The 27,611-nt window shown below is 46.0% G+C and overlaps 1 protein-coding gene across 1 annotated transcript; it reads left to right on the plus strand.

Moving 5' to 3' along the window:
- On the plus strand, positions 1-27,611 carry LETM1 (leucine zipper and EF-hand containing transmembrane protein 1). The gene is made up of 14 exons (XM_054391521.1): positions 1-79; positions 6,473-6,530; positions 7,716-8,172; positions 13,128-13,271; positions 14,256-14,393; positions 16,941-17,144; positions 18,361-18,480; positions 19,603-19,734; positions 20,311-20,490; positions 20,916-21,086; positions 22,459-22,593; positions 24,180-24,370; positions 25,535-25,673; positions 27,303-27,611. Exons 1-14 carry the CDS (start codon positions 1-3, stop codon positions 27,450-27,452), a joined length of 2,298 nt encoding a protein of 765 aa, XP_054247496.1. The 3' UTR covers positions 27,453-27,611.

A 27,611-nucleotide genomic window follows, 5' to 3' on the forward strand; every position in this document is an offset into this window, starting at 1 on the left:
ATGGCGTCCATGCTGCTACAGACCTGCGGCCGGCGGGCTTGCCGCCTGCCTCGAGCGCTGCGCCGCCAGCCCCAGCTGGGTGAGGATCCCCGTGGGCCGTCAGGCGGCTTCGGTGTGCGGGCAGGAAAGCGCAGCCACCCAGCGGCCCGGCTTGGTTCTGGGGTGCGGTGCGGCTGCGGTGCCGCTGGGGCGGCGAGGCCTGTGCTGCCGGCAGCGCTGGAGGCCTGGGCGGAGGAGGGGGAAAGGAGGGCGGGCGGAGGCGGCGACGACATCGACGTCGGGGGTCTCCCGGTGTGGGCGGAGAGGTCGTTGCGAGAGAGAAGAGCCGCGGCGAGGCCCAGCTGAGGCTCTGCTGTTCTGTCCTCCGCAGCCGGGTTCAGCGAACCGAGGCTGGACACCGCCCTTCTCTGTCGTCCCCGCGGGAGCTGTGGTGGGCTGGGCAGCGAGGCTCTCACTCCATGCCTGCTACGGCCCGGCCTGGGCAGCTCCTCTGTTCCTTTACTTCCTGGGCAGGGTGTTTAGAGGGAGTGATTTGCCCTACCGGCAGTTAGGACACGTGCGACATGTAAATGTCAGAGGCCGAGGGAGTGGAAACCATGTGCAGGTTCCATGTGCTGCGCTTCCTACCGTTCAGTTCAGCCTGCCCCTTCCCTTGAGCTCGGCTGTGAAGTCGTGTGGCCACTAAACACTTCTCCGTACCCTTTAACAAAGTACAAGAGGTTATTTTCTTGCTCTCTAATAGGCAGAAAATGTGGATTTGCCTTTTTCCTTGGGAAAAGGAAGCCAGGGAGGGACTTCTTACAAGGGTTTGTAGTGATAGGACGAAAGCGAATGGATTGAAGCATGAGGAAGGGAGATTTAGACTGGACATTAGGAAGAAATTCTTTCCAGTGAGGCTGGGGAACAGGTTGCCCAGGGAGGTTGTGGATGCCCCTGTCCTGAAGGTGTTCAATGCCAGGTTCGATGAGGCCTTGAGCAACCTGGTTTAGTGGAAGGTGTCCCTGCCCATGGCAGGGGGGTCAGAACTGGACCATCTTTAAAGTCCCTTCCAACCCAAACCGCTCTAAGATTCTGTGAAACTAAAAAATGAAACACAGTGTGTGATCCTGTCCCCATTAACAATCAAGTTAATTTGACAGTTTAAATACCTTTGGTTAGTGAACTTTAATGACATGAAGCAGCTGATGACTTGTGACATGGACAGGGCCTTCTGGTTGCTTTTTCCGTCGCAGAGTTGGAGTGGCAGGGATTTAGTGAGGAATGAGGGAGAGCTTAGCAGGCAGTGCTCTGACACTGAGCCCTGTCTTGTCACTGAAGTGCTGTCAGGTACAGCAGGCTGTGTGCACTTTTCAGCTTCTGGCAACCCTGATCAGCAACAGGGATGCTCCTTCATTGTGATAAACAAGCTGTCTTCTTGGCTACCACTAATCCCTCGAGTGTGGCAGCTTCTTCTATTTGATATTTTTTTTTAGCTGCTGTTGTAAAGTTGTTTATTTAGATTGAGCTTGTACAGTGAGCTGAACAAAACCCTGGGGTATGTACTGCCAGCTTTGTAATTTCTTGGTTGGGTTTTTAAGTTCAGGAGCAACTTTTGCAGAGTTGTAGCTCATCTGGCATCCAAGTTTTAAGGCTTTTCTGTCCATCAGTCAGTGTAATACAATGTAAGGCTGAACTGAGGAAAAATGAACTGTGCTGAAACAAGGCCTGTGAGGAGCACCTGAGGGAACTGGGGTTATTCAGCCTGGAGAAAAGGAGGCTGAGGGGAGACCTCATTGCTCTCTACAACTTCCTCAAAGGAAGTTGGAGTGTGGTGGGGTTGGTCTCTTCTCCCTAGTAACAAGCGCTGGGACCAGAGATAATGGCCTCAAGTTGCCCCAGGGGAGGTTTAGGTTGGATATTAGGAGAAACTTCATTGCTGAAAGGGTTCTCAAAGACCAGAACAGGCTGCCCAGGGAGGTGGCTGAATCCCCATCCCTGGAGGTGTTTCAAAGAGGCAGAGAGGTGGTGCTGGGGGAACATGGCTTAGCCCCAGCCTTGGTAGTTAGAGAATGGTAGGACTGGATGATCTTGGAGGTCTTTTCCAACCAAACCCATTCAGTGATTCTATGTATTTTATTTACAGCAGGGAAGCAACACATCCATGTACTTTCAAATTAGCTGGGAGCTTTGATTCTTCTTGTGCCATAGCATAAGAAATGCTGCTGAGTGCTACAGGTTTGCATGTTATAAATCTTAAGCCTTGTGAAAGCCCTCAACTGATGAAATACTGTGATGGAATCAGATGAGATCTGTGCTGTGGTGCACTGTGCTTCGAACTGGAGTGTGAATCTATTAATACACTTTACTGTCTGGTGTACGTTTTTCTGTGCAGTGTTTTGCTTTACTTAGCTCATCTTCTTTGCTTGACATGTAAGTAGTCTGAGATTAAGTTGAAGCTAAGTGCCTCTAAGAATCCTGAATGTTCTTCCTGTAAAGATCAGAGTGTTAAGTACTGCAAGCTTATACTTGACAACCTAGAGACCTATTTCATGGTAGCCTTTTCTGGTTTAAAACCTCCAAACTTACTAAGGGTATAAAGCCTTGGGGTTGGTATTTCATTCAGTTTAAACCCAAAGTTTCTCATTACTTCTTTTCCATCCTGCTTTGTGACGGGATGGGCTTCTATCATCTCCAAGCCCTAGTATTCCATGATGATTCTATACCAGTTCTCTGGCACTGCTGCCTTTCTTACTTTCCAAGCAAGGAATTGCAATGCTTATTTCTTAACTGAGCAGTGTTGAGTGTGTTGTGCTGCATTAATTTTTGTTCAGACACTGCTGGATGTCTGTATTGTCCCAGGAACAGGATGTGGACTTTGCTCCTTTCTGAAGAATACGCATTTTATTTCAGGGCTGGCTTGCTCTTAGCTCCATGGTTAGAACAGACACTGCAAGTCATAAAGTCACAGCAATCATTTAGGCTGGAAGAGACCTTTAACATATCACCAAGTTCAACCATGCTACCAAGTCTGGTGCTATACCATGTCCCTCACCACCACATCTTAGGGCTGTTCAGTCTGGAGAAGAGAAGGCTCCGAGGTGACCTTATTGTGGCCTTCCAGTATCTGAAGGGGGCTACAAGAAAGCTGGGGAGGGACTTTTTAGGATATCAGGTAGTGACAGGACTTGGGGGAATGGAATAAAGCTGGAAGTGGGGAGATTCAGGCTGGATGTGAGGAAGAAGTTCTTCACCATGAGATTGGTGAGAGCCTGGAATGGGTTGTCTAGGGAGGTGGTTGAGGCTCCATCCCTGGAGGTGTTTGCAGCCAGGCTGGATGAGGCTCTGGCCAGCCTGATGTAGTGTGAGGTGTCCCTGCCCATGGCAGGGGGGTTGGAACTGGCTGAGCCTTGTGGTCCCTCCCAACCCTGACTGATTCTATGATTCTATGATCTTCTAAATGCCTCCAGGTATGGGGATTTAACCACCTCCCTGGGCAGCCTGTTCCAGGGGTTGAGAACCCTTTCAGTAAAGAAACTTCCTAGTGTCCAACCTAAACCTACCCTGGTGCAACTTGAGGCTGTTTCCTTTCATTCTGTCGCTTGTTATTAGGGAGAAGAGACCAACCCCCACCTGGCTTCAGCCTCCTTTCAGGGAGTTGTAGAGAGCAATGAGGTCTCCCCTCAGGTTATAGATTCACAGATTGCATTGGTCTAGGAGGGACCCTCAAAGGTCATCTGTTGAAGTGGTTGGGTTGGCCTGCTTTCTTCTGTTAACCTTGGAATGTTGTGCTTTGCCCCCTTCCTTAGCATTAATCAGTCTGGTAGCAAAGACAGGCAAAGTGAGTGTCTTGCTGTTAGGGAACTTTAGCTGAGAAATTCCAAGTCAGCTCTGATCTCCAGGTTATTCATCCCTCTTTCTTCTAGGGACACCTGGCCACTGTAGGTTATTTCCTCTACTAACAGAAGTCTCATTTTTGGCACACAGGCTTTGTGTGTTTCCTGCCACTCGGGTGAGAGCTCTGTGACTGAGTGCTTCTCTACTTTGTTCTGCTGTTCCTTCCAGTCAGATACATCCTACTGAGATGCTGGCCTCCTGGATCCAGAAGTTCAGCTGCTGATCTTTCTGGAGGAGTATTTACAGAATGCCTTCACAGATTGATTTTTGATGCAGAAAGGGTCAGTTTTCTCCCTGGCTCTTCTTGCAGGGGCAGTGGGTACCTGTTAGAGTTTGATGTGACTTGAGATGGGTAAATCCTTTTCCATGTCATCTCTGTTGCTGTGATGACATGAAAGGCTACTTAGCATGGCATAGCCCTTGAATATTATTATCTGTCTTTGATAACTTACCTTTTCCTCCTTTTCTCCTCCCACTTTCCGTACCTTCTGATGGCCCCACCTGATTTTGGAGGGATCTCTTTTCCTCTAATAAATAGGCTGGTTTGTTGGGGAAGTGTTTTGCTGATAAGCTTTGTGTGCTGTGCTGTCCTAGATACAGTTGCCTGCTTCAGGTTCTCTCATAGGCTGTATCTTGGCTTCGGTGGTGGAAAAATTGACCACTAACTCTAAAAATGACCATCCTAAAATGACCTCCTGATGGGGAGGCCTTGAGCAGCCTTCCAGTACCTTAAAGGGGACCCACAAGAAATCTGGGGAGGGACTTTTTATAAGGCCTTATAGTGATAGGATGAGGGGCAATGGCTTTGAGCTGGAAGAGAGCAGATTTAGACTGGAGATTAGGAAGAAATTCTTTCCAATGAGAGTGGTGAGACACTGGAACAGGTTGCCCCAGGGAGATTGTGGATGCCTCCTCCCTGGAGGTGTTCAGGGCCAGGTTGGATGAAGCCATGAGTAACCTGGTCTAGTAGGAGGTGTCCCTGCCCATGGCAGGGGGGTTGGAACTAAATGATCTTGAAGGTCCCTTCCAACCCAAACCATTCTATGATTCTAGGATCTATCCTGCTGCCTTTTAGGAGTGACCAGAAAGAGCAGATTGCTGATGAGAGGAAAAGACCACAGCATGCCTCCTCATTCCAGCCTTCCCTTTTTCTTTAGGTTACAGTGAATTCTGAAAAGACTGGCCAAAAAGAGTCAAGGAGTTTCAGATCTTTCTCATGTGATCTTTCTTTGTTCTGTCCAAAGTCCTTTTGCTCTGATACTGGCTGGCTGCTGGGTTACTGCAGCTGGGTATTGATACAGGAGTAGAGTTAAGTGCTTTAAGGAGATGATTTTCAGTGACTGTAGGCTGCTCACAGCCACTTGGTAGCACTTTATGGAGCTGATGGGGCTTTTGTGGTGTTGGATAGTGGGAAGGGCTGTCCAGGCATGTGGTTGAGGCCCCATCCCTGGATACATTCAAGATCAGACTCGATGTGGCCCTGGGCAGCCTGTTCTACTTGGAGGTGTCCCTGCTGACTGGAGGGGGGCTGGACAAGATGACCTTTGAGGGTTCCTTCCAACCCAATGCAATCTGTGAATCTTAAAGGTCTTTCAAGCATGGCTCTTTATTGAAGCATGTGAACTGACCATCATTTGATGGTCTCCTCATCTTGCTGCCAGAATGGCCTCTGCTTGTCTCTGTAGGACAGAGGATGCTGGCATATAGGTGTCAGTCCTCCTTGTGGACTTCATTATTAAGGCTGATTCTAAGGTAGTGTTCCAAGTGAGGTAGTGTTCCAAGTGGAATTCACTTTGAGGAACAGAGCATTTGCTGGAAAGCTGACATTTCCCATCCTTTGGATCAGGCTCTTGCCCTTCAAGACAATTTGTATCGTTGCAGAGAGATCCAGAGCCAGAGCTATTTTTACCAGGTGCTAAACAAAATAGACAGCAGAGTATTGAAGGGATGGTGTGGTTCTACCTCTCTAGGAAACATGTTAGGTTCCTACTCAATGGTTTAATTATTGACCTGCTTAAAACAACAGAAATTTCTTCCTAGACACTTGGCTGTGCAGCATTTGACTCATCCAATACCATCTTGTCATGGAGTCTCTCAAAAATTATGTCTACTTTCAGTGAAGTTTTTCTGCAGTGGAGTTGCTTGTCTGAGAGACTTGGAAAGCTGTCTTCAGGCAGTTGGAGAAGTGCAAGCAATGCCTGACATGTCCAGAGTTCCACGGTATGAATGGATGGTTGGCTTGAGTGCTTGTGGAGATGGCAGCCATGTTACAGAATTCTTTCACACCTGTTTTCTCTTTTTTTTTTTTTTTTTCCTGTCCTACAAATTGAGATGACAGCTGAGGTGCTGGAGCACTCCCAGAGAAGGGCAAGAAAGCTGTGAAGGACCTGGAGAATGAGTCTGGTGGGGAGCAGATGAGGGAACTGGGGTTGTTAGTCGAGAAAAGGAGGCTGAGAGGAGACCTCATTGCTCTCTACAACTGCCTGAAAGGAGGTTGGAATTAGATGGGAGTTGGTTTCTTCTCCCTCCTGTCAGGTGATAGAGAGGCAATGGGCTCTCTGACTTCCAACATTCATGGTAATTTTTGGTCTTTTTCTAGGGAACCTGGGAGACCGGGCATGTCTGAGCTGTACATCCCTGAGGCTGGCAAACAAAATGTGAGTAAAGTGGAGCTTCCTTCCACACTTCAGGCCATCCAAACACATCAGTTGGTGTGTCCTCAGAGAATGGAGGTTTAAATCTTCAGGACAAAGTATGAATGCTTTGTCTCCAGCTTGTGTTACTGACAGATTAAAGGGAGTCTGAGCAGTTTCTCTTCACCTGCTTGGTTGCGTGTGGGAGAAGGAAAGAGAGATCTTCCTTTGCTCACCCACTTCCTCCCTGTCTGTCTCATGGTGTTGAGCTTGTTCTTGAGGGATTCCAGGTGACAGCATGGGATGTTGTGGGCTTCTTCCGTGCTTTCTCTCTGGAGTTCCATGGAGTAATCATCCAATCATAGTTAGCTGGGAAAACATAGTTATCATGGGAGTAGTTAACATATTTAAACACAGTTGACCTGGGAATAGTTAACATAATTGACATGGGAATAATTGACATGGGAATAATTGACATGGGAGTAGTTAACATAGTTAACGTCACAGTAGTTAGCATAGTTAAACAGAGTTAACATGGGAGTAGTTACCTTAGTTCACATGTGAATGCAGATCATCTGAGTTGTATCTTCATTAAAGCACAGTAGTTTGTTACAGCCTTGGGTGGAGCTCTCCCAAGGGACAATGTCCTCTTCTGAGGACAAATCCAGCCACTGTGTGCCCTTGTGGAACTCAAGGAGCTGGGTGTTGGCAGAATCCATTCTCTGCTCCTGACATGGCTGACAGGCATATTCATGGATGTGAATTTCCTAACTCCTTTCCTTGAAATGTTGGAATTTGTATTCTCCAGTTTATTTATGGTGCTCAGGAAGCAGTGACTGTTCTTCAGTTTCCTGGGTTTCTTTTTTAACATCAGGATGTGTCTCTAGACATAACCCTTGAATTCAAAGCAAACTTAATTCCTTTCTATTTTCAGTTATATTAGTTCTCTGTCATTGTATCATTAATTATGAGAGGGTTGTTTCATGGAAAATTCCCTGCAGGTTCCTTTTTTGTCCTGAAGTAAAGGCAAGAATTCTTTTCAGGTACAGTCACTGACCTGGAGAGCCACAGGTTTGGGGTTGTTTTCTTCAATATGTGGTAGAGATTTCTCAAATGATGCATTTTATAAATGCAGACATTTCTATAACCATGCAAATCTGTCTAAATGGTTTCTGATCTAATTCTGGGATTATTTTTTTTCTTTTGAAGGCCTGTCCACTTTAAATACTGCACTAGTGTCCCTCCTGTTTACACCTACTCCAAAAAAACTCGCTCCTGTTGTTGGACTAAAGGATCTCAACAAATCCACTTTACTCTCATCAGCTCTCCTGCCTCATGGACACCACTAGCAACCGTGGGTGTTTTAGATCCCCAGTATCTCCCAGTTAGATGGTGGCATTCTTCACGTCCCCTTCAAGATGACTCCATAGTTGAAAAGTCGCTGAAGTCCTTAAAGGACAAAAACAAGAAGTTGGAAGAAGGTGGTCCTGTATATAGCCCAACAGAAGTGGAAGTTGTAAAGAAGTCTCTGGGGCAGAGGATTGTGGATGAACTGAAGCACTATTACCATGGCTTTAGGTTACTGTGGATTGACACAAAGATAGCTGCCAGGATGCTCTGGAGGATACTGCATGGAAACACTTTGTCCCGTCGAGAACGCAGACAGGTACTGACAAGAGGCCCATTTCTGTGGGCTCTGTTTTATTTGAACTGAGTTGGTTCTTCTTCTTATCTTCCTAGAATTCAAATCATAGAATAGTTTGAGTTGCAAAGGACCTTAAATACCAGCTAGTTCCAACCTGGCTTCCCTCCTCCTTCTCCTAAGGTGGCCACTAAACATTTCGGATATGACTCCAAAACATTTTATTCTTGTTCCCCATGACTGGAGACAGATTTGTAATTTTATAGTTGGAACAGCAGAGGATACTTCTGTTTTGTTTTACAACTGTGGTTGGTTCTCAAGTTCCCATTCATATGCTATACGTGTGTCCGTGGTCACTTTCTCTGCTTTTCACTCCATCTGGGAAAAGAGAGGGCAAACACTTCCAGGAAAGACTGGATTTGTGCCAATTTGTGCCAACTGGGTTTTGTTGGTTTCTTTTTAAACAGGGAAGGAAAAGCTGCAGGGTGAAATACGTGCTTGACAGTCAGCTATTAGTGCTGATACCTCACATTTGTGAGGTGATTGTGCACCTGGTTTAGGGCAGTCCAAGCACAAATCTAGGCTGAGCAGAGAGCAGTGCTGAAGAGAAGGATCTGAGGGTGCTGGGTGAGGAGAAGCTCACCATAAGCTGGCACTGTGAGCTCACAGCCCAGAAATCAACCCTGTCCTGGGCTGATGCCCAGCAGTGTGGGCAGCAGGGGCAGGGAAGGGATTCTGACCCTCTGCTCTGCTGAGACCTCACCTGCAGTGCTGGGGCTGGCTCTGGAGTCTTCAGCACAAAAAGGACATGGAGCTGTTGGAGATGGGGCCAGAGGAGGCCACAAAGATGACCAGAGGGCTGGAGCACCTCTGCTATAAGGACAGGCTGAGAGAGTTGGAGTTGTTCAGCCTGGAAAAGAGAAGGCTGGGAGCAGACACTTGGTAGCTGGTCCAGCAGAAGTGTTGCTCACCAATAAGCACAGGAGTCTGTGCTGACGTGAGAGGGGATTATGCAGTGCCAAGGAAGAGGATCTGAGGATGGGGGGAAGGAGGACTGCAAGCCTTCTGCAAGTAGCACTTATGGCCTCTGCTGGCTTATTGAGACCTTTGGGAAACTTGGAAAAGCAAATGAAGCAAATTAATTCATGCTTTAAAACAGAATTAGAAACCCAGCAGAGGCCAAGGCTGGAAGCGTTGGTTTTCCTGCCTGCTTCATATCCACTGAGCCATACTGAGAAATTACAAAACAAAATACAAACAGTAATAAAAAATGGATAGCATGGAAATATTCCTGCTGAAAGACCAGGACTGTGTTCTAGGAGGCATGAACCTGTGGAAGTAATACAGCTGAACAAAACCCTTCCCAACTGCTTTATTTAAGTCTTTATTTCTCAGTGTCATTGAATCAGAATCATTTAGGCTGGAAAAGGCCTTTAATATCATCAAGTCCAACCATTAACCCAACACTACCATGAAACTCAGCACTGCATCTACACATCTGTTCAACACCTCCAGGGATGGGGATTCAACCACCTCCCTGGGCAGCCTGTTCCAGTCTTTGGAAACCCTTTCAGGGAAAAAGTTATCTTCTAATATCCAACCTAAAATGCAGTGAGGTTCTGGGGAAGGGAGCAGGAGATGCTGGCACTGCTGCTGGGTGCTTGCACTGGGGGCAGCTGTGTGCATCCAAGCTGGGACATGACTCCTGCAGAACAGAAGGTGTCAGGATTTACATTTACATTTAACAATGTGAAGCATTAAAATACATGATGCTTCTCATGAAGAAAAAAATGAATTTGGACGAGTTGGTCTCTTCTGCAGTGTGGACCTTTCATGCCTGATACGTTTCCTCCTCCCTAGCATCAGGTACCATCCCTTCATGTCCTTTCAGGGAGTTGCAGAGAGCACTGAGGTCTCCCCTCAGCCTCCTTTTCTCCATGCTGAAGAATCTCAGTTCCCTTAGGTGCTCCTAACAGGACTTGTTTCAGCACAGTTCATTTTTCCTCAGTTCAGCCTTACATTGTATTACACTGCCTGTTGGAAAGAAGTCTTAAAATCTGTTTGCCAGATTAGATACAACTCTGCAAAAGTTGCTCCTGAACTTAAAAACCAAAAAAAAACAGTTACAAAGCTGGCAGTACAGAGTGCTTGCAATGTCTGAAACTGCACAGGAACTGACAGAGAGAAACCTCATCTTCCCCCAGAGTGACAAATGAGTTCTTTCTGTTTGCCCTTTCCTTCCTCTTTGGAGGCAATAATGGAAAGATAGCCAAGCAATCTAACCACATCAACAAGCTATTGCAGCCTGGCTGCTGCTGGGGAGCTGCTGCTTATGGAAACCAAAAGGTGCTTCCAAAATTGTGCTTCTACAACTGCTGGTAGGGTTTGGATTCATCTGGATCACATGCCTACACTTGGGAGAGAAGGCAGGAAAAGGTGAAAACATGCCCGATATTATATAGGCTGTTAAGAACTGATTGTTTTGGTTGGAGCCTGGTGGGGGTTGGTCTCTTCTCCCTACTAGCAAGCAATAGGATGAGAGGAAATGGCCTCAAGTTGCCCCAGGGCAGGTTTAGGTTGGACATTAGCAGAAACTTCTTCCCTGAAAGGGTTTCCAAAGACTGGAACAGGCTGCCCAGGGAGGTGGTTGTATCCCTGTCCCTGGAGGTGTGGAAAGAGATGTGGTGCTGAGGGCCATGGTTTAGCACCAGCCTTGGTAGGACTGGATTACCAACCAAAAATGATTCTGCATCTATGAAACAAACTTAAAATAAGGTTTAAAAGTTTCATGGTGTCTGTAACCCTCTCCAGGACAGTGCTGCTATGAGAAAGGCCAGTGCTGAACTAAAATTTTCCAGCTTCTGGGTTCTCCCTGCTCCTGTTGGTGTGTATTGATCCTATGTGTTTCTAGGTTAGCTTTTGGTGGATCCATGATGCATCTTCACATTGTGGTTGCTGCTGCATGTTCAGCCTTCTTCACCACATGTTGGTGCACCTTCATTACTTTTAATACCTTGTCTTAGGTTAGCTGAATCCTGTTGTAAAACTGCTCCTTAGGTCTGGATTTTGCTGGCACGTGCTCTCCAAAAACAAATCCTGCAGAGAAATAGGAACCTTACTGCACTATGCAGATGTTATAGAGGCTTTTCTCAGGGAAAATGTTCCTTCTGACTTAAAATTTTCTTCCAGCCTTTTTTACATCTCTTTGAACACCCCTGCAGCCATTTTTCCTTCAGTTGTTGGAATGAATGGAAAAATCTTTTGAGTCTGTAAACAATGGACCAAAGTATCCCTTCTGGGAAACTGAATTTTCTTCTCTACACAAAGAAAACTGTTGAGTTTTGGATCTGTGGAGTTTGTGCATTCCTAAGACAGCATTGAGGAATTGGGCTGCTTTTAGGCTAAGAAAATTATGGTTGAATTTTTATTGGGTTTGTATTCCAGCAAAAGAGCCCTGGGGACATGCAATCCATACTGGTTGTTGCTGGTGTTCCCCTGGGCTGGTCTGAGCTATGGGAAGGGGATGTGTTTGTTTCTGTTATGATGTTTCTGTTGCCAGTTTTTGCCAGTGTTAGCTGTGTTTATCAAATTGTGATGTTGAGGTGACAGTAGAGGACCATGCTCTATGTCTGACCCTCACTCTCTGGTGTAGAAGCTGAATTCATTCCCCAGAAGTGATTATTTGCTCTGTAAAATGACATGGAATCAACTAAGATCTGCACTTGCTGGTATAAACCAAGTTGTTCAACTTCCAACAGGTGCTGAAAGATTTGCTTAGAGATTTTGCTGCCTAATTTGTGCAGATCTGGGGCCCCCAGCACGAGAAGGATGTGAACTATTAGAGTGGGTCCCGGGGAGGCCACAAAGATGATCTGAGGGCTGGAGCACCTCTGCTGTGAAGATAGGGTGAGAGAGTTGGGGCTGTTCAGCCTGGAGAAGAGAAGGCTCTGGGGAGACAGTAGAGCTGCCTTCCAGGATTTGAAGGGGGCTACAGGAGAGCTGGAGAGGGAATTTGTACAAAGGCATGGAGTGGCAGGGTGAGGGGGGATGGCTTCAAATTGGAAGAAGCTGGATTGAGATGAGACATGAGGAAGAAATTCTTTGTCATGAGGGTGGTGAGACACTGGAACAGGTTGCCCAGGGAAGCTGTTGAGGTTCCAAGCCTGGCAGTGTTCAAAGGCAGGTTGGATGAGGCCTTGAGCAAGCTGCTCTGGTAGGAGGTGTCCCTGTCCATGGCAGGGGGAAGATCTAGATGACCTTTGAGGGTCCCTTCCAACCTAAAGCAATCTGTGAATCTTGAAGGTCTTTTTCAAGCCAAACCATTGCAGGATTTCATAATTTGTGGGTGTAGAGAAGGACCAGAAGGACAATACTGATTTTTTTGGTTTTTTTTTCAGTTGAGGATTCAGTAGCTAAGGCATGGGGCTGCCTTGCAGGACTGCTGCTCTGGAAAAGCAGTGAGTGAACAAAGGGAATCCAGCAAGCTGGGCTCATTACTCTGGATTTCAAAGTCCATTGCAATTGTTAGGAGGCAGAGGGGGAGGCAGCTTTCATTTTCTTCTTGATTACTTAGTCCATAGTAGGTCATGCATGTAAGAAGTAGTGGAGCACAAATAAAGATGAAGAAAAGGAGTTAAGCAGCTTTAAGTACAACAAATGACCACCTCCTGTTTTCAGGTGCTTTTAAGAGGTTTAAATGAGATACTTGTTCAATAATCCTATTGAAACACAGCCAGGCCTTGGAAATGCTTTCTGGAGTGTTGAAAAGTGCTGAAACTCTGTCACTCTGCTGTGGAGCAACCTGCAGATCCCAAAAACTCCCTTGATCACATCACTTTGCTGTGTTAGTTTACATTTCATTGATGGGAAAAAAGGTATACATGTGAGTTTAAGTGATAATGGTGATATGAAGTGATTTGGAACTAAGTGTTTTAAATTGTTCTTCTCAACTCATTTCTCTTTCTCTTTTTCCCTTCCAGTTTCTTCGGATATGTGCTGACCTTTTCCGCTTGGTCCCTTTCCTTGTTTTTCTTGTTGTCCCCTTTATGGAATTTTTGCTTCCAGTAGCTCTGAAGTTGTTCCCTAATATGCTTCCCTCTACGTTTGAGACAAAATCTAAAAAGGTAAGCAGGTCTGAACTTATCAGCTAATAATTTGTTGGGGAAAAAAAAAATCCCCAGGTCATTATTTTTATCTATATTTGGGTAATGCTTTGGTTTTCTTTGTTGTTTTGCTGGCCTCATTGTTAAGATTTAATTATGAACCACAGAATCACAGATCCATGTGGAATATTTAATAATGAACCAACCCCACCTGCAGCACTGCATCCAGGTCTGGTGCCCCTGGCATAAGAGGGGCATGGAGTTGCTGGAGTGGGTCTAGAAGAGGGCTATGAAAATCAAAGGGCTCTGGAGCACCTCTCCTATGGAGATGGGCTGGAAGAGTTGGGGCTCTTCATCCTGGAGAAGAGAAGCCTTCAGGGAGACCTTAGGACAGCCTTCCAGTACCTGAAAGGGGCTACAAGAAAGCTAGGCAGGAACTTTTTACAAGGGCTTAGAGTGATAGGATAAGGGGGAGTGGATTGATGCTTGAGGAGGGGACATTTAGACTGGAGATTAAGAAGTTCTTTACAGTGAGGGTGGTGAGACACTGGAACAGGTTGCCCAGGGAGGTTGTGGATGCCCCTTGCCTGGAGGTGTTCAAGGCCAGCTTGGATGAGGCCAGCTTGAGCAAGCTGGGCTAGTGGAAGGTGTCCCTGCCCATGACAGTGGGCTGGAACTGGATGATCTTGAAGGTCCCTTCCAACCCAAGCAATTCTATGAATCTGTGAATCTTTGGTTGGAAGAGACCTTCAGGATCATCCAGTGCAGCCCTTGACTCAGCACTCCATGGTTAGCACACTGTTTGAACACCTCTAGGGATGGTGGCTCTACCACCTCCCTAGACATGGTTTAGTGGTCATGGTGGTGTTAGGTTGATGGTAGGACTCCATCTTAGAGGTCTTTTCCAACCAAAACAATTCTATGACTCTCCATGATTTGTCTGAGGGGTTTTTAGTGTGCATCTTTCTGGAATGAACTTCTACATCCAGGTGTTTCTTTTGACAGGAGGAAAGACTGAAGAAAGAATTGAGAGTAAAGCTTGAACTAGCCAAATTCCTTCAAGACACCATTGAGGAGATGGCCTTGAAAAACAAAGCAGCCAAAGGAAATGCTACAAAAGACTTCTCAATGTTCTTTCAAAAGGTAAACAACACAAAATGGTGGTTTTTGCCTTTTGGACTGTGGGAATCATCAGATCCCTTGATTCTATGGGATCTGGAGAAGCAGAATGTGGTTGGGTTTGGGGGATTTGGGTTTTTTGGAGGATTTGGGGTTTTTTAGGATTTCTTTTTTGGGTTGGACTGGGTGATCTTGAAAGTCTCTTCCAACCAAAGGTATTCTGTGATGGTGCTGTGTAGGTTACCTCAAATAATGATACTGGTAAGCTTCACCAGTTGATACCTGCTTGCAGAGTCCTTGCACTGTGAGGCTTCTGTGCCCTCATCAGTGTTCTTCACCTGGTTGGTAGCTGAAGCAGTCAAGCTGCAGCCCCTGGGAGCAGGCCACTGCCGTGCTTCACATTTGGAACGTTTCACTTTCTGCTGAAAGAACTGCTTCTAAGAACTTACACTTGGCAGTTGCTTTCTGTGGAAATTGATGACCTATCACTGCACAGGTGCTGGAGGAAGTCCCAAGTTCCTCTGATGACTAAAAAGAAGTTTCAAGGCCTGCGTTTCTTATGTGTGGGTGTGCTTTTTACAGCGAAGTGTTTCTCTCTTTGATCTCATTTCACTTAGATAATGAATGTCAGAACAAGACAAAGCTTTCATGTTTCACACCTTTTTTGCTGTTCTCATAGCTGCTTCTGCAGTGAAGTTTTTGATGCTGCAGGAACCAGTCATTAGAGGCTTGATATGTTGGTTCTCCATATGGAGTGGCTTCAGAGGAGGCCACGAAGATGATCAGAGGGCTGGAGATCCTCCCTGTGGGGACTGGCTGGGAGAGTTGGGGGAGTTCAACCCAGAGAAGAGAGGGCTCCAGAGAGACCTTAGAGCAGCTTTCCAGTATCTGAAGGGGGCTGCAGAAGAGCTGGAGAGGGACTTTTTACAAGGTCTTGTAGTAATAGGATAAGAGGGAATGGGTTGAAGGTGGAAGAGGGGAGATTAGGAAGAAATTCTTTGTAGTGAGGGTGGTGAGACACTGGAACAGGCTACCCAGGGAGGTTGTGGGTGCTCTCCCCTGTGGAGGTGTTCAGGGCCAGGTTGGAAGCCTTGAGCAAGCTGGGCAGAAGGTATCCCTGCCCATGGCAATGGGGTTTGAGCTAGGTAATCTTGAAGGTCCCTTCCAACCCAAACCATTCTATGTGAATCTATGCTTGCTGCAGAATTCCAGGATTTATCTGTGTTGCTTTGTAGCTGCTGATGTATTAGAAAGTTTCAGTTTGCACTCACAAACACATGCTTGACTCTGCCAAGATTCAGCTGTAAGCAAGGAAGGAAATGCTTTCTGCAGTTTAAAAGTTCCATTTTTGGCTCCTGTAGTGAAGGAGCTGGTGAAGTGGAACAACAAGGCCTTTGACCTTTCTTTCTCCAAGTTGTTTTCTCTGTTCCACAAGTATCTTGGAGGTGAATGGACTGAAGACCATCTTGTCTTCTACATTTTTGTCTTTTCCTGTACTTGATAGCTGTTCACTACAAGATTTGAGTTGGCAAGTAAAACAGGCAGAAGAAATCAGACTTTTTAATAGCTGGACTTGATGGCACTTAGCTTTCTTTAAAGAAAGGTAGAAAGTAAAAACACTTCTGACAATTCTTCTTACTGTAGCCTGAAGGTGTTAAGTGACTGAAAGGAGGTAACTGTTGAGCTGTGTAGGTTTTGGATTCAGTGATCACACCAATAAGTGATTTATGCTTTGCAATAACTTCAAGTGCATTTGCATTGAGGTGGTGCAGAACAGCTAGGAACTGGAAGCAAACCAGTGTTGGAACAAATGTGATTGTAGGGAGAATGTAGGTAGGTGAGTGTCCAAATCCCTGTTTTCACAGGGACACCAGCACTGCAAAATCTTGTCCATCAGGTGGACTTCTCACTTGATCTTCACAGGGTGATGCTTTTAATGTGTTTTTTTTTTTTGTTCAGTAAGGATAGCACCAGAAAGAATACTTGCCAATGGGGCTTCTCTAGCAACTATTTATTTGCTCAGATAATATTTTGTTTGAGGTATCTGGTGGCAGTGCCAGCTCAGACCTGTTCCTTAGTGTGCAAATGCATCTAAGGTTGGGTTTGGATGAGTAGATTTAGACTGGATGTTAGCAACAAGTTCTGCACCATGAGGGTGGTGGAACACTGGAAGAGGTTGGCCAGGGAGGCCCCATCCTTGGAGATATTCATGGTCAGGCTTGAAAAGGCTCTGAGCAACCTGAATCTGTCCCTGCTGACTGCAAGGGGGTTGTTGGACTGGATGACCTTTGGAGGTCTCTTCCAACCCAACCCAAGAGACCTTTGGAGGTCTCTTCCAACCCTATGTTACGCAGTGTTGTTGGGAGCTACCAGCACCATTGAGTCTTCTGCCTCTTTAGAGTAAATAAGTTGTTTGGCTTCATTAAAATGCCTTTCATGTCTTCCTTGTGCCCTGTTTCCAATCCCAAAACTGATGCAAAGTGCTTGACAGATGAGAATGTCATTGGAGATAATGCTCAACCACAACATCTGCTTTAACAATCTTTGTGTGTCTCTGGTTTCTTCTTCCAGATCAGGGAAACTGGTGAACGACCCAGTAATGAGGAGATCCTGAGGTTCTCCAAACTCTTTGAAGATGAGCTAACTCTGGACAATCTAACCAGACCTCAGCTGGTGGCACTTTGTAAACTGTTGGAACTGCAGTCAATTGGGACAAACAACTTTCTCCGCTTCCAGCTGACCATGAGGTTGAGAAGCATAAAAGCAGATGACAAAGTGAGTCATTCTGGTGGGCACTCATCAATGATGTAGACAGGGAAGAGCAATGAGTGTGTGTGGATGGATGTGTGACTTCTCTTGGAGCTAGCTGGGAATGAAAAGGCTTCAAATCAGAAGGGTCCTTATTTATAGAGAGAAAGCTTAACCTTTTTCTACCTACCCTTAACTGCAGTGGAAGTGGTGGTGTGCAGCACTGCTGTGGAACTGTCACTTGGCAGGGAGCTGGTTGAAATGTTAAGTAGGGAGAGACTGACATTGTCAGCAGTGTAACATTGCACTGAGTGTAGAATCCTGCACCTGGGAGGAACAACCACCTGCACCAGTACAGAGATGGGGTTGAGCTGCTGGAAAGCAGCCCCATGGAGAAGCACCTTGTAGTCCTAGTGGACGATAAGTTAACCATGGGACAGCAGTGTGTCCTTGTGGCCAAGAAGGACAATGGTAATCTGGGGTGCATTGAGAAGAGTCAGGGCAGCAGGTCAGGGGAAGTTCTTCTCCCAGTCTACTCTGCCCTGGTGGGACCACATCTGGAGTATTGGGACCACTTCTGGACTTGCCAGTTGTGTCAGTGTGAGCTGAAATTCCCCCCCACCCCCCGACAATAACCAGGCTAGCCCAACATGGGGCTCGAACCATCACACCAGTTCAAGAGGGACAGGGATATACTGGAGTGAGCCCAATGGAAGCTATGAGGATGATGAAGGGACTGGAATGTTTGTGTGACGAGGAAAGGCTGAGAGACCTGGGATCAAGAGCTAAAGGGCAGGGGGCAATAGGATGGGGCTGGGCTCTTTTCAGTGGTGTCCTGTGATAGGACAGGGGACAGTGGACACAAACTGGAACACAGGAAGCTCCACCTCAACATGAGGAAAAACTTCTTTATTGTGAAGGTGCTGGAGCCCTGGAGCAGGCTGCCCAGAGAGGTTGTGGAGTCTCCTTCTCTGGAGACTTTCAAGTCCCACCTGGATGTGTTCCTGTGTGACCTGCTCTGGGTGACCCTGCTCTGGCAGGGGGGTTGGATTCGATGATCTCTGGAGCTCCCTTCCAACCTGTACCATTCTGTGATTCACTGTTCCACAAGTGGAGGCTGTTTTGTGTTCTCCCAGCAGCCTCTAGTGGCCTCTGGGAAAACAGCAATTTCTGGGGGTGTGCTAATGGTGGCCCTTCAGTTTTGAGATGCTGGATGCTGAAGTTTGTTTTACACTTTGTGCAGATGATTGCTGAGGAAGGAGTGGACACCCTGACCGTGAAAGAACTGCAGGCAGCCTGTCGTGCCCGAGGAATGAGAGCTCTTGGTGTGACAGAGGAGCGTCTCAAGGAGCAGCTCAAACAGGTACCCTGCTGCTAGGCTGAACTCCCAGACCCCACTTCGCTTCCTGGCTTCACTTCTTAGCTCTGATTCTTGTTAGGATTCTCAGAAGTCATTTTGCTTCTGTTCTGATGAAAGGCTTGGCTAAAGTACTCCTTCCCCTTAATGAGCTGCTGTCACGTGTGCTGTGTCAATATGTAGCAGCAGTGGCTTTCTGGGCTGTGATGTTTTGGTGATGCAAATTAGATGCTTAGACTTAAACATATCCAAATTGCTTGTTGCAATTCATGCAGTCACAGAGGTTGGAAGACTTATAAGATCATCAAGTCCGACCATTAACCCAACATTACCAAGTCTGGTGTTAAACCATGTCCCTCAGCATCACTTTGAAATTCCTCCAGGGATGGAGACTCCACCACGTTCCTGGGAAGCCTGTTTCAGGGCTTCCTAGTGTCCAGCCTAAACCTCCATCCTGGCACAGCCTGAGGCTGTTTCCTCTCATCCTTTTACTGATTACTAGGGAGAAGAGACCAACCTGGCTCCAACCTCCATTCAGGATGTTGTAGAGGACCAGAAGTCTCCCCTCAGCCTCCTTATCTCCAGGCTGAACAACCCTAGGTCCCTCAGGAGACCTGTTCTGCACACCCTTCACTGGCTTTGTTGCCCTTCTCTGGACCCACTCCAGAGAGTGTCCTCCCTGGAGGGAGGGGCCCAAAACTGATCCCAGATCAAGCTGTGGCCTCACAGCACTTATTCCTGCCCTGGTCTTGCTGGCCATACCATTGCTGATCCAGACCAGGATGCTGGTGGCCTTCTTGGCCACCTGGGCACACACTGGCTCATCTTCAATTGGTGTCAGTCAACACCCCCAGGTCTTCCTCTGCTTGGCCACTCTGCCAGCACTTGGCCTTGTTGAACTTCACACAGTTTGCCTTGGTGCATCAATCCAGCCTGGCCAGGTCCCTCTGCAGAGCCTTCCTACCCTCCAGCAGATCAACAGTCCCTCCCAGCCTGCTAGTATCTGCAAACTTACTGAGGGTACCTTGATCCCCTCATCCCTTACTTCTTTTGTCTATGCTTGGCTTGACCTGTTAAAAAAAAAAAGCAGTGCAGAAGTTGAAGATTTGTTTTGTGCTTTGTTTCTAGTGGTTAGATCTGCACCTGAACCAGGAAATCCCAACATCATTGCTTATTTTATCCAGAGCCATGTATCTGCCAGATACCCTTTCTCCAGCTGATCAGCTCAAAACAACACTTCAGACCCTACCAGAGAGTGCTGTGAGTATTGATGGGCAGAGTCTGTAACTTACAGCATCATCACTCGAAGTCCATTCAGAGAAGCAGATGTTCTTGGCTCCTGTCTTTTCCTTGGACAGCTACACCACGGGTAGATTTATTTGAGTGACCTTCAAGCACAGAAGAAGTTGGTTATCTGAGGAGGGATCTGAAAATAAAGCAAATAAAAAGCCCCATTTCTTTGCCTGAGAGCTGACAGTGGTAGCACAAGAAGATTTAGAATGAATTTTGTAATGAAATGAAAAATTCTCTGTGCTCGGGCTATATAAAGACATGGAAATGTTAATGTCATGGAGAGAAAGAAGGGATCTGAGTAAATTAGTGGTTGTCTTAAAGAGAAAAATGAAGAAATGTAGGATTTCAGGGTGGAATTTCAGTTGTTTTCAAGGAGAGAGAATCACCTTTGAGAAATTCAAAAAGAGGGTCACTTGTGGGGGGCCGTGTCCACTAGCACACCTGTAGTACCTGTCTCAAGAAAGATATGTGCACTTCTTGCTTTATGAAGGCACCAAACCATGCACAGACAGAGAATTTATTGACTGCTTGTATTATTTTTAGGCCAAAGAGGCTCAAGTCAAAGTGGCAGAAGTTGAAGGTGAAAAAGTGGATAACAAAGCACGGCTGGAAGCGACACTTCAAGAAGAAGAAGCCATCAGGAAAGAAAATGAAGAGAGAGAGATGGAAAGATTGTCTGAAGCTGCAGAGAAAGCCAAAGAAACCCTTCAAGTTGCAGCAATGGTAAGTTCTGCTCTCAACCACTGAGAAATAGATGTTAGTGATGTAGATTGAGACTGGATATGAGGAGGAAGTTCTTAGCAGTGAGGGCGGTGAGACTCTGGAACAGGTTGCCCAGGGAGGTTGTGGATGCCCCCTCCCTGGAGGTGTTGAAGGCCAGCTTGGATGAGGTCTTGAGCAAGCTGGGCTAGTGGGAAGTGTCCCTGCCCATGACAGTGGGCTGGAACTGGATGATCTTGAAGGTCTCTTCCAACCTAAACCATTCTAGGATTCTCTCATTTTAGACTGCAGTCTTTTAACATTGCCTTCTCATGTCTTGCACCTACTTCAGCAGCTAGTGCTGTTTTGAGAAGTCATTCTTTACTGATGCTAATACAGGTAATGTTATCCTTGTTTGAATTCAAACTTCTTGGGTTTTTCCCATGTAGAAAGAAGTGGATTCAGCAGTAGAGCTTGAAGCAGCTGCTCTGCAAGTTAAGAAAAGCCCAATAGCTGTGGCTACTGATCAAGAGCTGGCCAGGGCAGAGCTGGCCAGGGCAGAGCTGGCGATGCACTCGGAGACCTTGAAGGATACAGCACCAGTGCTGGAAGGTGTGAAGGTAATCCATGAGGCTTGATGTCAGCATTTCTCTCAGCCCCAGTGTATCTGCAGAATAACAACATCATTCTGAAGTGTTTGTCCTGGTTTTGACTGGGATAGTGTTAATTCTCTTCCTAGGAGCTGGCAGAGTGATGTGTTTTGGATTTAGAGTGCCAATAGAGCTGATAACACACTGCTGGTTTAGTTGGTGCTTATCCTGAGTCAAGGATTTTTCAGTTGCCCATTCTTTGCCAGTGAGGAGGTGCACAGGAAGCAGCAATTTTCATTCTTGGGGTTGATTTCTTCCTGTTTTTATTACCTTCATTACTATTGTTGTTATTTTCTCTCTCTTTTTATTATCTTCTTTTTCATGATTATTTTTACTACTGCTGGTTTTCTCTCTTTTTTTAAATTATATTCCTTATTATTGTCATTTGGTGCTTTTTAGTGTTATTTTTGGCTATTATTCATTATGATCACTATTTTATTTCAATTATTACACTGTTCTTACCCCACAAGTTGCACTTTTGTTCCCTGATTCTCCTCCCCACCTCAGCAGCAGGCAGGGAGGAGCAAGCAAGCAGCCATGTGGTGCTAAGTGACCAGCTGGGCTTAAACCACAACAACATTTTAAGTAGAAAAATACTTTCCATTTCCCTGGGCAGTATCCTGATCTATTTGCTATTATTCTAACCTTGTTTACTTTAGAATGCTGCCAAGGAGGTTTTAATGGTATTAAGCAAATGGAACTAATCCACACTGGACTCACAGTGCTGTGTGATGAGTTAGCTGTGACAGTGCAGCCATCAGGAGAGCCATGGGAGGGAGGCAGACTCCAGGCCACAAGCAGAGCTTCAGCAGCCCCAACTGATGAAAGAAAACAAGAAGCAGAATTAGAGTGGTATTTCTTAATTACAGTGTGACCTGTCCCAAGAAGATGCTTCCAAAGGTTTTAAACCCCATGGAATGCATTCTTGCCTCCTAAAGGAAAAATGTGAGGCTGCCAGCTTCTTGAAGTTGTGTGATTTTGAGGCAGAAGGAATTTGTTCTCAAACTGTGCCACTTGGTTTTGGTTTTTACGAAAGTTCACTACAGTATTAAAATCAGAAGTGAGGTTGATGCCTTGATATTAACAGTGCAGTGAAACTCTGAGTTGGAGAAGCTGGATGGCTACTTTGTGAACTTCTTTTTTTGTTTGTTTTGGAGTCACCACCCCCCTGCTCTGTGTTTCTGGCATTCTTTTTTGCCTGTCTCTTTCTATACTCTCCTTGCAATCATAGAAGCACAGAATCAGTTTGGTTGGAAAAGACCCATACTGGTAGAAGCCCCAAAATATTTGAGGAAAATCACCAATGTGCCTTTCACTGATTTGTAAATGTTTTCTGTGACAGGGTGAGGAGATCACCAAGGAGGAGATTGACATGCTGAGTGATGCTTGCTCCAAGCTGCAGGAACAGAAGAAAGCACTAACAAAGGAAAAGGAGGAGCTTGAGGAACTGAAGGATGATATCCAGGAGTACAATGAGGTGAAGAATGGGGCATGGAAGTTACATTTTTAATTCAGTTCCTGTCAAGTTACAGCATAAATGACCCAAAATTTCAAAACTTGTCTTGCTTGGGTGTCTGTTAGTTGGTAGCTGAGGGGATGAAGTTTGTGTGGGACAATGCAGAGCCTTCTTTGTGGAACATGTTTAAAGCCAAGATAAAATCATTGGAGTAGTTCCCACCAGATAAGCATCTTGTCACTCCCAGTGACTCCACAGGTGCTGAGTAACTGCTGCATGCTGCAGTTCTTTCTTACCAAGCATAGATGTCAGTATTGCAGGTGATCTCCAAGCCAAACCCTTCTAGGATTCCATGTGGAAAATAACTTTGACGGGGTTGTCCTGGTTTTGCTAGGATAGAATCAATTTTCTGTTCAGGAAAGCTGGGGTTTTTGGCAAGACTGCAGGTGAGAACAAAGCTGAGAAGACACTTTGTGGCCAGCCATGGTTGTGTCTCCAGAGTAGTCAAGGTCTTTGAGCTGGCCACCTGCTAAAGCTCAGAGGAGCAAAAGCCAGGACAGCTGATCCAAGGTAGCAATCAGAATTATTCCATACTATGAATTATAATTCATAGATTAGAAAGTTAACTTATATATTAGAAATCTATAGTTTATAAATTAGGAAGTTTTCTGGAGATGGTCTCTTCTGATGGTCACCATCCTCTGTGGAGGATCTCACTCATCACTCAGCTCCTCAGGCCGATTTGCTTTGGCCAGCATAGGAGGGATGTGGAGCTGGAACAGGTCTAGAGGAGGCCATGAAGATGATCAGAGGGCTGGAGAACCTCCCCTCTGAGAGATGTGGGGCTGTTCAGCCTGAAGAGAAGGCTCCAGGGAGAGCTTAGAGCAGCCTTACAGTAGCTGAAGGGGGCTGCAAGAAAGCTGGGAGGGACTTTTTACAAAGGATTGGAGTAATATGACAAGGGGCAATGGCTTTGAGCTGGAAGAGGGGAGATTCAGACTGGAGATCAGGAAGAAATTCTTTCCAGTGAGGGTGGTGAGACACTGGAACAGGTTGCCCATGGAAGTTGTGATTGCCCCCTCTCTGGAGGTGTTCAAGGCCAGGCTGGATGAGGCCTTGAGCAAGCTGGGATAGTGGGAAGTGTCCCTGCCCATGGCAGGGGGGTTGAAATTGGGTGACCTTGAAGGTCCCTTCACACCTAAATAATTGGATGAATCCTGCTGACCCTGGAACAGTTGTGCTCAGTGCCTGCCATCCAGCACTGACTGCTGGCAGTGCACAGCTCATGATCACTGCACTGCTGAACATTGCTCTGGGGTGATGTGAGTATCAGAGAGGCTTTTTTATTATTTCACTGTATTAACTCTGTTTCCATTACCAATTTCCCTTTGTGGGGAGGTCTTGGGGCATCACTGGGTGGTAGAACAACTGGCTAAGGACAGACAGAGGTCCATGAAAAAGTGCTAGAATTTCTTATTCTGGTTCCAGTTTGCCTTTCTTTGCTTTGCATTTAGAAACGGCTCCTGTCACAAAGAGTCAGTTGGAGTTGGTTGTGCCTCTTGTGAAGTCTTCATCCCAGCAAAAGCTTTTCTCTCTCTTTCTTGTAGGATTTGCAAGAGATAAAAGAACTCTCTAAAGCTGGCCAGGAAGAGGCAGTGGAGGAGTCAAAGGCAAGCAAGAGACTGACCAAGAGAGTGAACCAAATGATTGGTCAGATAGACAAAATTATTAATGAACTGGAGACTAACCAAAAGACAGTGGATGTGAAGCTGGACAGTGGGGCCAGGACTCCTGCTGGGTAAGTGATACTGACTGTGTTTCTGGCTGTTCACCTTCAGCCTCACTTTTGACTGTAATGTGATTAAAAACGAATTGGCACATAAGTTGTTATTGGAAGAGGCTGCCCAGGGAGGTGGTGGAGTCACCATCCCTGGAGGTATGCAGGAAACCTGGGGGCTTGGCACTTGGGGACATGGTTTAATGGCCATGGTGGTGTTAGGCTGATGGTTGGCCTGGGCTTTTTAGATTTTAGAGGGCTTTTCCAGCTGAAACAACTCTGTGATTAAAATGTTAAGGTGATTTATTCTAAAAATAAAATTCACAGAGCTTCTCTCTTCTAAGGTATGTTAAACATGGTTGGAATGAGGAGGGCAAAAACCAGATACAATTCCCCAGGTGCTAGTCCTGAGGGGATTCTGAAAGTCAAAGAGTCAGTTAATATCTCACTGTCTTGTTCACAGTGATGCAGGTGAAATCCTGCTTTTAGTCCTGCTCCTCAGGCAGTGGGTTTGCCCTGATAGAGAAGATGTGCAATGGTTTGTGGAGCAGGTTCATGTTTGGCATTTGTCAGTAGTGAGGGGAGAAGGACAGTAAAGTCTGGTGTGTCTCTGGAGAGAATCAGAACCACACAGAGTGCATCAGGTTGGAAGGAACACTCCAAAGTCATCTTGTCCAATCCCCCTGCAGTCAGCAGAGACACCTCCAACTAGGTCAGGTTGCCCAGGGCCACATCAAGTTTGGCCTTGAATGTCTCTAGGGATGGGGCCTCAACCACATCCCTGGGCCACCTGTTCCAGTATTTCACCACCACTTTCTCCTGATGCCCAACCTAAATCTACCCTGCTCCAGGTCAAAATGGGAGAACAGGTCTAACCATGGAATCCTAAGAATGGTTTGGGTTGGAAGGGACCTTTGTGATGATCCAGTTCCAACCCCCTTGCTGTGGGCAGGGACACCTCCAGCTTGCTCAAGGCCTCATCCAACCTGCCTTTGAACACTGCCAGGCTTGGAGCCTCCCCAGCTTCTCTGGGCAACCTGTTGCAGTGCCAAACCACTCTAGAATGGTAACTGATTAATACTATTAGAAGTGAACTGCAGTGCAGTGACTTTCAGTGGTGCCTGTTGTCAGCTGTACTCCTTTGGAGTAACTGCTTGCCGTGTACAGAATTTTCTTCCTCTCCAGGGAGAATCTCATCAGCATCGCTGAGCTCATTAACGCCATGAAGCAAATCCAGAAGATTCCAGAGGAGAAGCTAACCAGGATTGCAGAGGCACTGGATGAAAACAAGGATGGCAAAATTGACATAGACAATGTTGTAAAGGTAAGTCTGTGGAGCAGCTGAAGAAAACGAGGCTAACCATCCTTCAGATGTGTTCCTCTTTTGACTTCAGTTTGACAGGACAAAGGGGAATGGTTTGAAGCTGAGGGAGAGCAGGGTTAGACTGGAGCTTAGGAGGCAGCTCTTCAGTATGAGGGTGGTGAGACTCTAGAACAGGCTGCCCTGGGAGGCTGTGGATGCCTTCTCCCTGAGGGTGTTCAAGGCCAGGTTGGGATGAGGCCTTGAGCAGCTGAGTCTAGTTGAGAGGTGTCCCTGCCTGTGGTGGGGAGTTTGGAGTAGAAGATCTCTGAGATCCCTTCCAACCTAAGGAATTCTAGGATTTTATAATTTTCCCTGCATTTCTCCTTCATTCTCTTTGTTCTTTTTAACTTGGTCAATTTAGAGATGTCCTGAAACTTACCTGCTTGCAAACAATTTTCCTCCTCAATACAGAAGTCACTCTTAAACTGTGAGCAGCTAGAAAAGACAGCATCAAGTCTTTGGAAGCAAGTTTTTTTCTCTCTCCTGATGTTGTCCTCAGTGGTGATTATTACCCTACTCTAAAAGAGAAGCTGGACATTTTGCAGTGCAGGTAAAATGTCCTTCTGCATTCTGCATGGAACACACAATAATTCTAGGAACTGGAGGAGCTATGCCAAGAACTCAACTTGCACAAAAAGCTTCATCAAGGAATTTGGAATCACCTGCTAAATTATTTTTTCAGCTTGCTTTCTGAAAGATCTTGGAGACTCTGTCACTTTGTGCCTGTTTAGTACACTGAGTTCTTTTTGATACAATTAAGCCTCGAAAATAAATACTCTCTTAAATGCCATCTCAGCAGATGCTGAATCTGAGCTTTCCATTGGAACAGGCACAATAAATAGGTCTGGTTTTACTAATGCTTTAAAATGTGAGTCCTTGTGTGCTGAGGCCAAAAAGTTCTAGAGATTTACTAGAAATTTTAGCCTTTTAATGCTCTGGATATGTTTGAGGCACTGATTGTGGTTTGAATTTGTTTCATTGAAGAAAAAATGCTGTTTTTCTTGAACATGAAAGAACTGAAGTCTGTTGTTGTTGGGTTTTTTCCTTTTTTTTTTTTTTTTGGTCCTGGCAAAAATTTATGTTATGATGTCATAGAATATTTTAGGTTGGAAGGGATCTCTAAAGGTCACCTAGTCCAACAGGTGAGCAGGGACATCTGCAACTAGAGCAGGTTGCTCAGAGCCCCAAACAGCTTGACCTGGGATGATGCCTGTTTATAAAACAATTTCCTCCTCCTCTCCAGTCTAAATCTCTCTTTTAGTTTCAAGCTATCACCCTTTGTCCTGTCACAAAAGAACCTTCTAAGGAGTCTGTCCCCAGCTTTCTGATTAACCACTTTAAGCACTGCAAGGCCACCAGAAGGTCTCCCTGGAGCCTTCTCTTCTCCAGGCTGAACAACCCCAACTCTCCCAGCCTGGCCTCACAGCAGAGGGCTTCCACATTCAGATCATTTTTGTTTCCCTCCTCTGGCCCTGCTCCAACAGGTCCATATTTCTCCTGTGCTGAAGGCTCCAGAGCTGGACTCAAGCAGGTAAATGTCTCAGTCATGTAAAAACTGAAAGCTCTGCATTTCCTTTTGTGTTCCTTTAGGTGGTAGAATTGATTGACAAAGAAGATATTGATATTGGCACCAGTCAGGTTGCTGAGATTATGGCACTGCTTCAGAAAGAAGAAAAACTGGAAGAAAAGGAGAAAGCAAAGGAAAAGCACGATAAAGAAGCTGTAGAAGCAAAGAATTAAGCTTCAGAATCTGAAGCTGATCCCAAATGTAACCAAAACCTTGTCTATCTCTCTGTGTCTAATGGCTACATATGACTTGAGCTGTATGATTTATGGGAAGTGTTTTGAGCTGATTCTAGTAATAAATCCTAGCTATGTTTTCTGACTTATGGAATGAAA

This window comes from Indicator indicator, chromosome 23 (assembly GCF_027791375.1).
Source record: "Indicator indicator isolate 239-I01 chromosome 23, UM_Iind_1.1, whole genome shotgun sequence".
Taxonomy (NCBI): domain Eukaryota; kingdom Metazoa; phylum Chordata; class Aves; order Piciformes; family Indicatoridae; genus Indicator; species Indicator indicator.